We start from the raw sequence: 12,652 nt of genomic DNA, 5'->3' as shown, positions 1-12,652 counted from the left end.
ACCTGAGCCCTGCCACCCAGAACTGAAGCCCCTTTGGCTTTGGCCCCGGGCTTCGACCCTGGGCCCTAGCAAATCTAAGTCAGCCCTGTTGACCCCATTAAAATGGGGTTGGTACTAACTTTGGGTCCTGACCCACAATTTGAGAACTGCTGCTGTAGAGCAGTGATTCTCAACCATGGGTCTGGGGCCCCCTGGGGGGCTGTGAGCAGGTTTCAGGGCAGCCTCCAAGCACGACCAGTGTTTGGCTTTCTACCTTGGGTCCCAGCAAGTCTAAGGCCCACTGCACGGGGTTGAAGCCTGGGGCCCTGAGCAGCTTAGCTTCATGGTGACCCCTGTGGCATGGGACCCTGGGCAATTGCCCTGCTTGCTACCCCTTAATGCTGGCCCTGGCTTTTATATGCAGAAAACCAGTTATTGTGGCATAGGTGCGCTGTGGAGTTTTTAATAGAATGTTTGGGGGGCCTCAGAAAGAAAAAAGTTGAAAACGCCTGCTGTAGAGGGTCTGCCTACTCAGGCCCTGGTCTTATGATTGGATTCAAGGTTGTTAGTAAAATCATATATAAAAATGATGAATATTATTGGAACAAATATAAGTGGGGACTTGCAACTATAGATTATCCCTACCATGGAAACTTTCATTTTGGCCTCCCCCTGCCTTTTTTTTTTGTAATTGTATGGGGTGTCAATATTTTTCCTTATAAACATGGTACTGCTAGGAAGTGGATGATCTTTGCTTTTTAATTGTACCCCTTTATATTCTGTGATAAAAGGATGCTCTCTGTACTTAGGCTCACAATAAAAATGAGATTTTAAAAAACGTAAAAAGGACCTGTGAAAGCGAATGTTGTGAAATGTTGAAATCACTGGGACTCTGTGTGCATGTAGAGTTCTGTTTGGTTCTCCATGCAGGATTGGGGGTGTGTGTGTGTGTGTAAAATGTGAAAGCAACTCAATCAGTATGGATAAATAACCTGGATTTGCTTAGATCTAAATAGATCAGTCTGCTTTTGGTTATGTGGGAACATGACTCCTTTATTTACAGTGTTTATTTTCTAAGTGTGTTGTTAAAGCAAAACATTTGTATTACACAACTGTTTTTGAACCCTAGGGGTAAATCCAAACTGCCAGGGATGATTTAGCAATACCTTGAAAGGGAAGATCTCCACTAGCAGCAGCAAAATCACTTGAACCGTCCCTCTTTAATATGGTGGTAAAATTTCATCAACTTGTTCCTGATAGTTACAAAGAGCACCTTCTCTATCATATTGAATTTATGCCTGATGTAAATAAATGGAGTTGCCCCATGGGTGAAATTGGTCCCTTGTTTAACATGCATAGCAAGTTGGAAATCCTCGCTTTTCCCTTTGTTTGTCTAATACTTCCACCATGTGATGTGCATTTTTATTGATTACCCCTTAATTTCCAGCAGATGCACTGGCACTCTTCTCCTCCCTCCCCTCAGTACTCTCTCCTGGTCTCTCTGCCATTGATTTTTATCATTTTTTAGAAAATCTTAGAATTCAAAATAGAACTTTTTTTTCTGGTACCCCAAAGGCTTTTTAATTTCTGTGTAATTTTGTGGTTTCTTTTGTATGTATTATCTTTCTGCAAAGCAGGTATAACCAGCTGCTGATATACAAGTGTTTTATGAAATCCAAGTTGAAGTCCACACTGGGCTTCCCTGTAGTTCAGGATTTTGCTTTTGTATTTTTGCACTGCTTGAGTACACATTTGACCTTTTCAGTGGTTTGTTTTTTTTTTCTTTTTTCTTTTTTCTTTTTCCCCTTCATGATTTTAGTCTTTGGAATTCTATAATGCCTGTCTCTGAACTCCCCCCCTTCATTATGGCAAAGTGCTCTGTATTTTTGGGGCAATGGTTCATTTTGGTGATGTGGTGTAGCCTATTTTGTTCAAAGTTTCTGTGGTGAATGAAGTGTTTAGAAGTTTAATTTAGAGCCAGATCCAACTCCTGCTAAATCCAGCAGGACTTTCATTTTCTCTTGATGCTTTTACATCTTTTATTGCCACTCATGTTGCAATACTAATCAGCCCCATAGACTTTTAAAATAATATTTAGTATACATTCTCTGTTATATTCCATTATATGTAGATGGGTTGGTTTAGATGCCATCTTCGCTAAAGTTGGTACTCTCTGACCGTGAAATTTCAAGAATGCAAGCGGGTATAATTCTCAACAAATTATTTAACAATGACATAGATTTACACCTACTTGCATTCTTGAAATCCCACTGTGTCAGACTTTACCAATTTAAGCAAGATGGCATCTAAACAGCCCATCCAAATATAATCTGAAAGCTGTATGGAAATACTTAAATTACACAGGAAAAAACAGGTTTCAGAGTAGCAGCCGTGTTAGTCTGTATTCGCAAAAAGAAAAGGAGTACTTGTGGCACCTTAGAGACTAACCAATTTATCTGAGCATAAGCTTTCGTGAGCTACAGCTCACTTCATCGGATGCATTCCGATGAAGTGAGCTGTAGCTCACGAAAGCTTATGCTCAGATAAATTGGTTAGTCTCTAAGGTGCCACAAGTACTCCTTTTATTTTACAGGAAAAAACAATAATTAATTTATCAAGAAACAAAATCAGAATAAGTATAGTACTAAACTAACTTTCCTCAGATGTAGTAATAAAGAATCCAACTGCTGTAGGTTATTTAGCAGTACTGCAAAAAAGAATCCATCTATTTTGTCAAATTAGCTTGAAATTATGAGACCTATCAACCTGAATGCTCTCCCACCAAATACGATAGCACACCTGTTCCAGTTGAGAGGCTGATGGAACAATGTACTGTCAATGTCTGTGGGGTTTTTTTATTAAATGTTTTGGATAAACTTTAGAACAACAAGAATACCATCAACTCTGGTCATTATCATTGGTATAATGACAGCCTGATGGTTCAAGGCAAATGGTCTTCATAAAATACTTTGGATCTTGAGCCTGGGCTTTGAAACTAAGTTTTGTGTAAAAACAATGAGGAGTCCTTGTGGCACCTTAGAGATTAACAAATTTATTTGGGCATAAGCTTTCATGGGCTAAAACCCACTTCATCAGATGCATGGAGTGAAAAATACAGTAAGCAGAATATATATTATAGCACCTGAAAAGATGGGAGTTCCCTTACCAAGTGGGGCATCAGTACCAACGAGCCAATTCAATTAAGGTGGAAGTGGCTTATTCTCAACAGGGGTGAATATCAACGGAGGGAAAATTACTTTTGTAGTGCTAATGAAGCCAGTGCAATCAAGGTGGCCCATTTCCAACAGTTGACAAGAAGGTGTGAGTATTTTTGTAGTGATGTAAATTTTGTGTGGGCATCTTTGCATTTATGTTGTCTGGAGAGAAAGATGAGGAAAAGACAGATTAGGTATTGTCTTTCCACTTCTGACTTCATACTAGGTTTCCCTTCCCTTTGCTTGGAAATGCCTTCCTCCTAGTAAGGCATCTCCCTCTTCGTTGGAAGACCTGTCATGTCCATGAAGCATTCTGGCTATATCACCCTCTTGTCTGTTTGTCCTGCAATGTATTGCCTTATATTGTACCCACATGTGCCTTTTGATTGTAACCTCTTCAGAAGAAGGTCTATTATCTTTTCAGCATATTTTACCTATTTTACAGTGCTATTAAAAATAATAAATTACAAACTCCAGAACCTCAGTGTTTTCAACTTAATCCTTAGTAGTTGTCAGTATTATTAAGGTGTATATCCTTCGTGGGGCAGCCACCACAGAAGACACATCTAAAACCATTGTAGTAGGGGGTCGTAGTACATATACACATTAAGTACTACTCTGTGCCCATTTTTTTGGATATGGGTCATGGTAGACATGGAAGGGTTAAACAACTTCCAACTAGTTTTTAATATCTTAAAGAAAGAACAGGATGCATGAAATCTGATTTAGAAATATTTAATTATACTAAGTCCGTCAAAAGTTAATATTTAAACATTCGATTGTGGTGTGAATGGACCATTCTAGTTTTATTGTGTAAAGTGAATAAAGAACAATTACAAGTATAATGAGCTATGTAAATTCTGCCATTTGACTCTGCTGTGAAGGAGAGCTACATATCCTGGCTTCTACTAGAGTCTGTCAGTAATTCTTCTGCCTTGAACAGCAGTAGGTGTGATAGATCACTGTGTACTGAATGCATACTCTCAGCCCTCCTGAGGTGGAGAGCTTGTGTGTGTGCGTGTGTGGGGGTCCATCTTGACCTTCAAACATGTTGCGTGGGACAGTAGTGTTCCATTGTCTGTCTGTGGTTATACACTACATCTCTATTTCCCCCGAAGGGTTTTGGAGCTATCTAAGGTTTCAGAGTAACAGCCGTGTTAGTCTGTATTCGCAAAAAGAAAAGGAGTACTTGTGGCAATTGGTTAGTCTCTAAGGTGCCACAAGTACTCCTTTTCTTGGAGCTATCTAAGTATAAGACAAGTAAGGGGAAACCAAGATATGGTATGTGGTGCTGTTGGAGAATACAAAGATTTCTGATTAACTCCACTTGTATTACCTGTAGTTAATCTGTGTTTTTACACAATCTTATTTAGCTTAACTATATAAGACATTACAAGGAAAATTAAATGCAGGTTCATTATGGGACCTGCAAAATAAATATTTCCAAATATTTATTGCTTAATCACAGTAGTGTAGTATGTATGCTTATCACCCTTTCCTGCTTAGTGCCATCGCTGCACAGGGATATTTTGCACTACACGTGCTATAGACTGTACACATTATCAGTTGAACACTGATACCGTGCCTAAGAGATACTGTCTGAGCCCTACACCAGCTCTGCATATCAGATGTGTTTCATATAGTTGCTGGCTGTGTAGTGTACATAAGGTAGCGAAGAAAAGTGGCCATATAGTGTGTGCTGTTCTACATGTTATGTACTCAAACATCTTCAGTGTTGCTCATATCTTCTTGCATTCACTATTAAAAACATGTTAACTACAGCACTTGCTTGCACTGAACGTTTGGAAATGTATGTGCATATAGCTGTGTTTTAGGCCAGTATTTGGTCTGTTTTGAAAAAAGTGAGGTATATGAACTACACTGGTTCATGCAGGGCCTGATCTAAATCCTGATCAAGCCCCTAGAAAGACTTCCCCTAACTTCAGTGGGAAGTGGCCTAGGCCCTTAATTTACTCCTCCCAATAGTTCTGTTTCTCTCAACTGAAAATAGGGAGCACCAGCATCCTCTGACCCACTAGCTCAGGGTAGATCATCAGCAAATGCTCTGCAGCCCTCCACTGCACACAGTTAGAGAACTTGTTACACTACACTTATAGTATGTCATCTACACCTGGTAAATGTAATGTGCACCATGGGCCCTATAGCAGTGTAGAGTAGGTTACACTAGGGCAGAGGTGGGCAAACTACAGCCCGCCGGCCACACCAGACCATTTAATCTGGCCCTCAGCTCCTGCCGAGGAGCGGGGTTGGGGGTTTGCCCCACTCCGCATGGCTCCCAGGAAGCAACCGGTGTGACACCCTCCCCCTGCCCCGGCTCCTACGTAGAACGCAGATGCATGGCCAGGTGGCTCTGTGCGTTGCCCTGTCCACAGGCGCTGCCCCCACACCTCCCATTGGCCACTGTTCCTGGAGCTGTGGGGGTGGTGCCTGCAGCTGGGGCAGCGCGCTGAGTCGCCTGGCCATGCCTCAGAGCCGGAGGGGGGGACTTGCTTCCGGGAGCTGCTTGTGGTAAGCACCACCCAAAGCCTGCACCCCTGAGCCTGCCCCCCACCCCATCCCCTGCTACAGCCCTCATCCCAGACCAGAGCCCCCTCTTGTACCCCAAGCCCCTCAGCCCCACCCCAGAGCTCAACCCCCAGCCAGAGCCTCCTCCCCCCGGTGCCCCAACAGCCTGCCCCATCCCTAATCCCCCCCTGCCCTCTAAACCCATTGGTTGCAGCCTGGATCACTCTCCTGCATCCCAAACCTCTCATCCCTAGCCCCACCCCAGAGCATGCACGCAACCCAGAGTCCCCTCCCACACGCCCACCCCAATTTTGTGAGCACTCCTGGCCCCTCATACAACTTCCATACCCCGCTGTTGCCCTCAGGCCAAAACGTTTGCCCCCACCCCTGCACTAGGAGCTGTGCCCCATGGGGAGGGGGTAGTAATGACGTGACACCCCCAATGCCTATCGAGTCAAGGCTGCGTGGATCATTGCACTTCCCGGAGGCATTAAATCGCTTGACGCTGTGGCTGGGCGGCGCCTAGGCAGGGCCGGCGCATGAGAAACCGCACCCTGTGGAACGCGTGCGCACTGCACCAGCGGGCATGGACAGCGGGCTCCGGCAGACAGCCCCAGCATCCCCGTGACCGAGGAGCCAATCAGGGAGCCCGGCAGCGGCTCGCCCGGCCGCCTTTCCCCACTTCCCTGCAGGCGCCGCCGCCGGCTGGGGAGGGAGAACGTGGAGTGGGGGCAGCCCTCGCCGTCGCCGCGCTCCATGGCGATCCAGGGCTTGTGCAGCGCGGGCGGCTCGGAGCCCTTCTGGGTAAGAGCGGCGCGGCGTTTGCGGCTGCGTTTCCCCTGGCGCCGCGTGCTCCGCGGCTCCCGCACGCCGCCTGGCTGGGGACCCCACGGGGAAGCAGGGCTAGGGTCTTCCTGGAAGGGATGCAGACTTTCCCCGGGTCAGGCCCTCTCTGGGAGGGTGCAGCCCCCTCTTCTCCTCCAGGAAGGGAGTGCCGGGAGCGGGGTTGCAGGGCCCCAGAGGGAACAGGTGCAGGGCCCTTGGTCTGAGGAAGGGGTAGTCTCTTCCGCCCATCCCGGGGAAGCGCCAGGGTACCAAGAGCTTGGCTGATGCCTGTTAGTTCTCTCGCCCTGTCAGTAGTTATGTAAAGGGTGGTGGTGGTGGTGGTGGGGCTGATGGGCTGGGAAATGGGTTTGTGACTGATTAGTGTGGAGGCTGTGCCTTTCTTGGTGGTATAGGACTGTCTCCTAAACGTATTTACTCACTGCAAGATCTTGATAATTGCACCCAGGCTAAGCTTAGTTTCAGTTTAGGTACCTCCGAGGTGAAAACGGGCAGCTCTGGCCCCATGAGGGGGTGGCGAGTCGTGCAATTGTATGGTACAGGCTGCTTTACAGGCAGAGCGTGAGAATGCATCACCTACATAAGGCTTATAGACTAACAAGCCCACAACTAAAGAGATTGTGAAGCCCACAGCACATGTTTATTGAGTAACAAACAGAGCTGCCTGTTCTGTGCTATGGCAGTTGTGACACCTGTTAAGAGAAAAAGTGTTTTAATTGTTTTCTGTCTCATCAAGGTTAGATTGTGTATGTTAAGTAAATAAATTAGTATGGGTGGCTCTTTGTTGTGGTCTCTCAAAAGTTAATTAGCAAAGGTGGTTCTATCTTTATTGTTGTGGTTTTTGTGCCCCAAACTCTGATTCTCCTTCTGCTTCTCTGTAAGCTACAATCTTATGTTGAACTGCACTTTGTATCTGGATATTTGAATAGTTAGGACATGGGCTACATTCTGGTTGTCCAAATCATGTACTGGAATGTGGTTTTCTTACACTATGGTTGGTTGCATGGTTCTCTGCTTTGTATTGTTTTTTAAATATTAATATTCTGGTAGCAAGTCAGAATCGGGACTCCATTGTGCTAAATGCCGTACATGGTCGCTGCTCTTAAAGCTGTTGTTAATGAATTTTTCTCTGGTTTTGCTTTCATTTGGTCTCTTTAATAAGACAGGTAAGCTCACTTGCCTTGTCACCTTGAATGTAATGTAAACAAAGCAACTTTGGGTGTGAATAGAGGTTTATGGGAATGTTCCCCTTTATACCTGAGATGAAAAAAAACACTTGCTTTGTGGGTCAAGTGGAGCCCTAATCCTGAATGGGGCTTTCACTTGCTACTGCAAATATGGAATCCTAGTTTCTAGTGACACTTGAACCTGTCCTTTCTATGATTCCAACTTATGTGGTATCTTGTAGACTCGATAAGTATTCAGGGTACTAGCCACAAAACAGAGTGGTGGATACATGTGGTCATTGTAATAACTGTTTCCTGCTTTGGTCAGATAGACCACAGCTTTGAATTCTCACGTTTTCAGTTACTTCAGTCATATGAATAGATATAACTGACATGCTTTTTGTTGAAGGTTTGTAAATAGTTAAGGGTTTACTCGTGCTGAAACTTGTAATTCATTGTGCGTTTGCAAGTTGGGAACTTGCCTTGCTTACTGAAAAACAGTTCTTATGCAAGCTGGAGCAGTTGTTAAACCAACCTGCTTGAAGTGAGGTAGAGTTCCTGGGAAGATACATCGTTCTGAAGTAGTAATCTGTGTTACTCATCAGGTTATAAGGGTAAGATTAATGATTGCTGAAAATGTTACCGGTTTGCATAAAGTGCATTGGATTGTTTGTAGATGAGTTCAGAGGACTTTCTCTGGGCTGACTTGTAGTAGCTATTGAGCGCTTGCTTTATTTCTACTTTTCCTGAAATTTTTGAGAGGTATTAAAATTGTGAGGGGGGCTTGAAAAATCCATTCTCCCCTGGCAGATAGGAGGCTTTCCCTGGCTTTTCCTTTCTGCAAAACATAAGTTTTCATTTTTAAAAAAAGTCTCCAGTCCTTATGGTTGTGAAGGTAACCTCCCAAATGTGAGCCACTTGTGTATAATGCAGTGTGTAGGTATGGGGTATATCTTGATAAATATGAAGACATACCACTTCAGTGCCTTTTCTGCAGCTTTATAGGTTTCCATTGCAGCAGAGAGGGAGCTATGAGAGGGGTTGAGTAGCAGAGACTCAACACCCATGCCCTTGTAGCAGCTAGGAGGCTACTTTTCATATTGGCCTTTGGCTGTTGCCGTGCTTTTTTATTGCTATTGCTCCGGCTATTGGGTGTCTGGTAAAATTTCCAAGCCCAATGCATGGATTTGGTCAGAAAGGGTGGGAAAGAGACTGACGGGTATAAATTGGAGAAGTGAAGTACAATATATAGAGAACGTGGAAAGGAGGCGGTAGAATGGACAATGTAGGAAAATAAAGGAAGAGAGAAGTGGGAATGCAGGGAGAGAATATGAAAGAGGAAAACAGTGAAGGAAAAATATATTGACGATTAAAGCAAAGAGAAGAAGAGAAATATAACAAAAGCAAAATATATTAGTAAGTAGGGATGGTTGAATAGAACTGAAAAAAAATCCATTAATTTCACATATCTGCCAAATAATATTTAGACATATAATAAGCTGATTGGCTACTTCAAGAGAGAATTTGTAAGATAAGTAATTCAACAATACTTATGAAATTTATTTGTTTGTTCTCTAGTGGTGTTTATCTTGCTCAATAGGTGTTCAAAAACTATTCAGCAAATATGTTATCTATGAGTATTGGTGACATTCAACAAATATCTTGTTTTGTTTCTCAGCTATCCAAACATTGTTGCATTAGAAAAAGTTTATTGACAATATTACAGTTAAGCATATACGGAATAAACAGCATGCAACTGTTTTAGTTAAATAGCAGGAGATGTGGTATGGTGGCAAAGCAAGGGAGTAGGTTTGGCGGTGTATATATTTCCCTCCACCTATTATATTTGAGCAAATAGATGTTGGGTACATTTTTAGAGTTTGTTGCCTGATTCAGTTTGAAATAGGCACGTGCATACAGTGTGTGAACTCTTTCTTTTTTCTTTTTCAGGCTTCTAACTACCTGTTGACTTTTCTCGTAACTTAAAATATCACAAATGCAAAATGAATAATTCAGTTATAGAGCTTATTTTCAAGATTGATATGCCTTTGTATCACTTTTTACTAATTAGTTGGGTAACGCGCAATCGCTTTGAGGATTTCAGACTCCCATTGTTCTTGGGTTTGTTCCAAAGCATGAGTACTAGGACAAATTCTTTCTGCTTGATCTAAGCTGTGATCTGGTGGCCTTAATTAAAAAGGTAAAGGTTGTGATCATATTCTTTTTAGAGTTAATTTACAGTCCTTCTAAAATTAATATGGATTGATTAATGAATAATAAATTATGAATAGTCAATTTTTTTTGTGAATAAAGGCAGATTTCTTTATTGCTAAACTCTGCCGTTGGTATGTTTATTTGGTGAGAATTCTGTCCTTATTGTGAAATCCCTGACTTGAAAAATATGTGCAGTCTTTTTGGTATTTTTCAAAAAATACAATTGCCTGTAGGGAAAGGTTGATTCTTAGGGGCTGACCGTTAGAAAGAAGCCTACTGGAATAGAATTTGTAGATCAGATAATTTTAGGAACCCACCCCTCTCCCCCCCCAAAAAAAAATTATAGGTCACATCCTTTCTGTTTGAAAGCTCTGGTAAAACATGAGCCCTGTTTGTGCACTTGTTTGTTGTGAAACAATTTGTCGCATCTTTTCTTCAATTACTTCAGGGGGTGAAAACTGAAATCAGGTTAGGAGACCAAGTGAGTCATGCCCCCTTTACAAATACATTGCTTCACAAAGAAACAAAAGATCTGTAATATATTTTTAAATAACATCTTTGTTCCATAAAATATAAAAAAGAATGCATCTGATGAAGTGAGCTGTAGCTCATGAAAGCTTATGCTCAAATAAATTTGTTAGTCTCTAAGGTGCCACAAGTACTCCTTTTCTTTTTGCGGATACAGACTAACACGGCTGCTATTCTGAAACCTGTAAAAAAGTAGTAGTTTAAAATGTCCTGTCTTTCATACAAACAATTAGTAATAGCGATTCTAATTCTAAAGTATTTCGAACAGTATACGGAAAATCATACTTTTCTGAAATGTAGCCACTTCTTGGGAAGAGGCTGTAAGTCACTAGTGGATGCCACAATGTACTGGAATTTTTGTCCAAGCTGATGGATGCTCTAGAAACATGCAGATAGGTAGATCATTACCATCTTCTTTCTTCCTGAGAATTAGAAATCCGTTGCAGTCTTCCTAACATATCTTTGCACCATCCATTTCTGTGGTGTGGCCACCTGCTTTTTGGATTCTTCTTGTATAGAAGAGCCTTCTTATATAGAAGGACTGTGTGCCCTTAGCTTCGGTTGACTTCAGTGGCTGCTGTAATGGGGTGTCCTCTCCACGCTTGCGGTGAAAGAATTAATGCAGGCCAGGGGGGCCGATTGGCCTATTAGGCGGCAAGCTTGGGAGAATTAAGACTCAGACAGAAGCCTTCATTAGCAGAAGCTCGCATCTGCAGGAACAGTGCGGCCAGGAAGCAGACAACAAATGGGGCTGCTGGGACAGGCTGCAGTTGGTCTCTGGGAAGAGGGAGGAGTGTTTGGATGCTGCACAGATATGTAGCTTGCAGTTGCTCCCTGGGAGGAGGGAGTGCTGAAGCTGGCAGACCCAGAGAAGGAAGGGAGAGCCAGAAGGTTAAGAAAGGGCTCAGGGAAATGCAGAAAAGTATGGGGTGGAACAGACTTGCAGTGGTTCTCAGCCAGAGATCTGGGGCCCCCTGGGGGGCCATGAACATGTTTCAGGGCGTCCTCCAAGCGTGGCTGGCATTAGACTCGCTAGGGCCTGGGGAAGAAAGCCAAAGTCCCACTTCATGGGACTGCAGCCCAGGGCCTCGAGGCCCAGCACCCGAGGCTGAGGCTGAAGCCTGAGCAACTTAGCTTCGCGGTGCCCCCTGTGGTGTGCTGCCCTGGGCAATTGCACTTGTTGTGGCACAGCTTTTTATAGCATATTGGGGGCGTGGGGGAGGGGACCCTCAGAAAGAAAAATGTTGAGAACCATTGGAACCTGCAGTAGAGGGTGGGCCTGGGTTCCCCAACCAGTGACTGGGAAGTGGCAGCAGCGGGGCAGTGCATAGGAAGACTGCCTGAGCCTGTTTGGGGGAAGAGACTCTCCTCCTCCTCTTTCCCCCTCCCCCCCCCTCCCCCCACAGCTGAAGGGGAAACCATGATAGTGACCTAGCCTGTGGGCTGCATAATGAAGAGGCCGAAGCAGCTCCTGGAGTGAGAGGGGACTGCAGACAAAAAGACAGAGGTGGAGGGATGGCTTTGACCTGGTGAGCTATTCCCCAGAATGGCCATGAGGAGGCGCCATAACATGTGATAGAGGGATATTCAGTACCCTTTGCAATAAAGCACATAGAATTCCATTTCATCTCCCTTTTGCACTTGTCTTCGGTATCTATTTTCATAAAATCTCTCCTCATTTCTACCATTGCTACCCACTGACAATAGCGTAAGACCAGGGTAGTCACTTGACAGGTATTTTCACTGCTCTGTTTTGCCTCATGGTAAAAATGTCTGGGCTCTGAATACACTAGTGCTCCCACCATTGTTGCCACCCATGAAGCTGAAATGGTGGTTGTCAAGGTTCCTCCCCCACTCTGAACTCTAGGGTACAGATGTGGGGACCTGCATGAAAACCTCCTAAGCTTACTTTTACCAGCTTAGGTTAAAACTTCCCCAAGGTACAATTAATTCTATCCTTTGTCCTTGGAATAACCACTGTCACCACCAAACTCTAACTGGGTTTACTGGGAAATGTAGTTTGGACACGTTATTCCCCCCAAAATCCTCCCAACCCTTGCACCCCACTTCCTGGGAAAGGTTTGGTAAAAATCCTCACCAATTTGCATAGGTGACCACAGACCCAAACCCTTGGATCTGAGAACAATGAAAAAGCATTCAGTTTTCTTACAAGAAGACTTT

General features: G+C 43.8%; 1 protein-coding gene across 2 annotated transcripts in view; it reads left to right on the top strand.

Moving 5' to 3' along the window:
- The first annotated feature begins 6,208 nt into the window (after positions 1-6,208).
- Positions 6,209-12,652, top strand: part of LOC102937562 (multidrug resistance-associated protein 1) — a 96,256-nt gene continuing 89,812 nt past the window's right edge. For both annotated transcript variants that reach the window (XM_043523452.1, XM_027820643.3), the window contains exon 1: positions 6,209-6,524. In XM_043523452.1, coding sequence (XP_043379387.1) covers positions 6,477-6,524 — 48 coding nt within the window. In that variant the 5' untranslated portion in view covers positions 6,209-6,476. The remainder of the gene's footprint in view (positions 6,525-12,652) is intronic.

This window comes from Chelonia mydas, chromosome 10 (assembly GCF_015237465.2).
Source record: "Chelonia mydas isolate rCheMyd1 chromosome 10, rCheMyd1.pri.v2, whole genome shotgun sequence".
Taxonomy (NCBI): domain Eukaryota; kingdom Metazoa; phylum Chordata; order Testudines; family Cheloniidae; genus Chelonia; species Chelonia mydas.
This window is presented reverse-complemented; position numbering and strand designations above follow the sequence as displayed.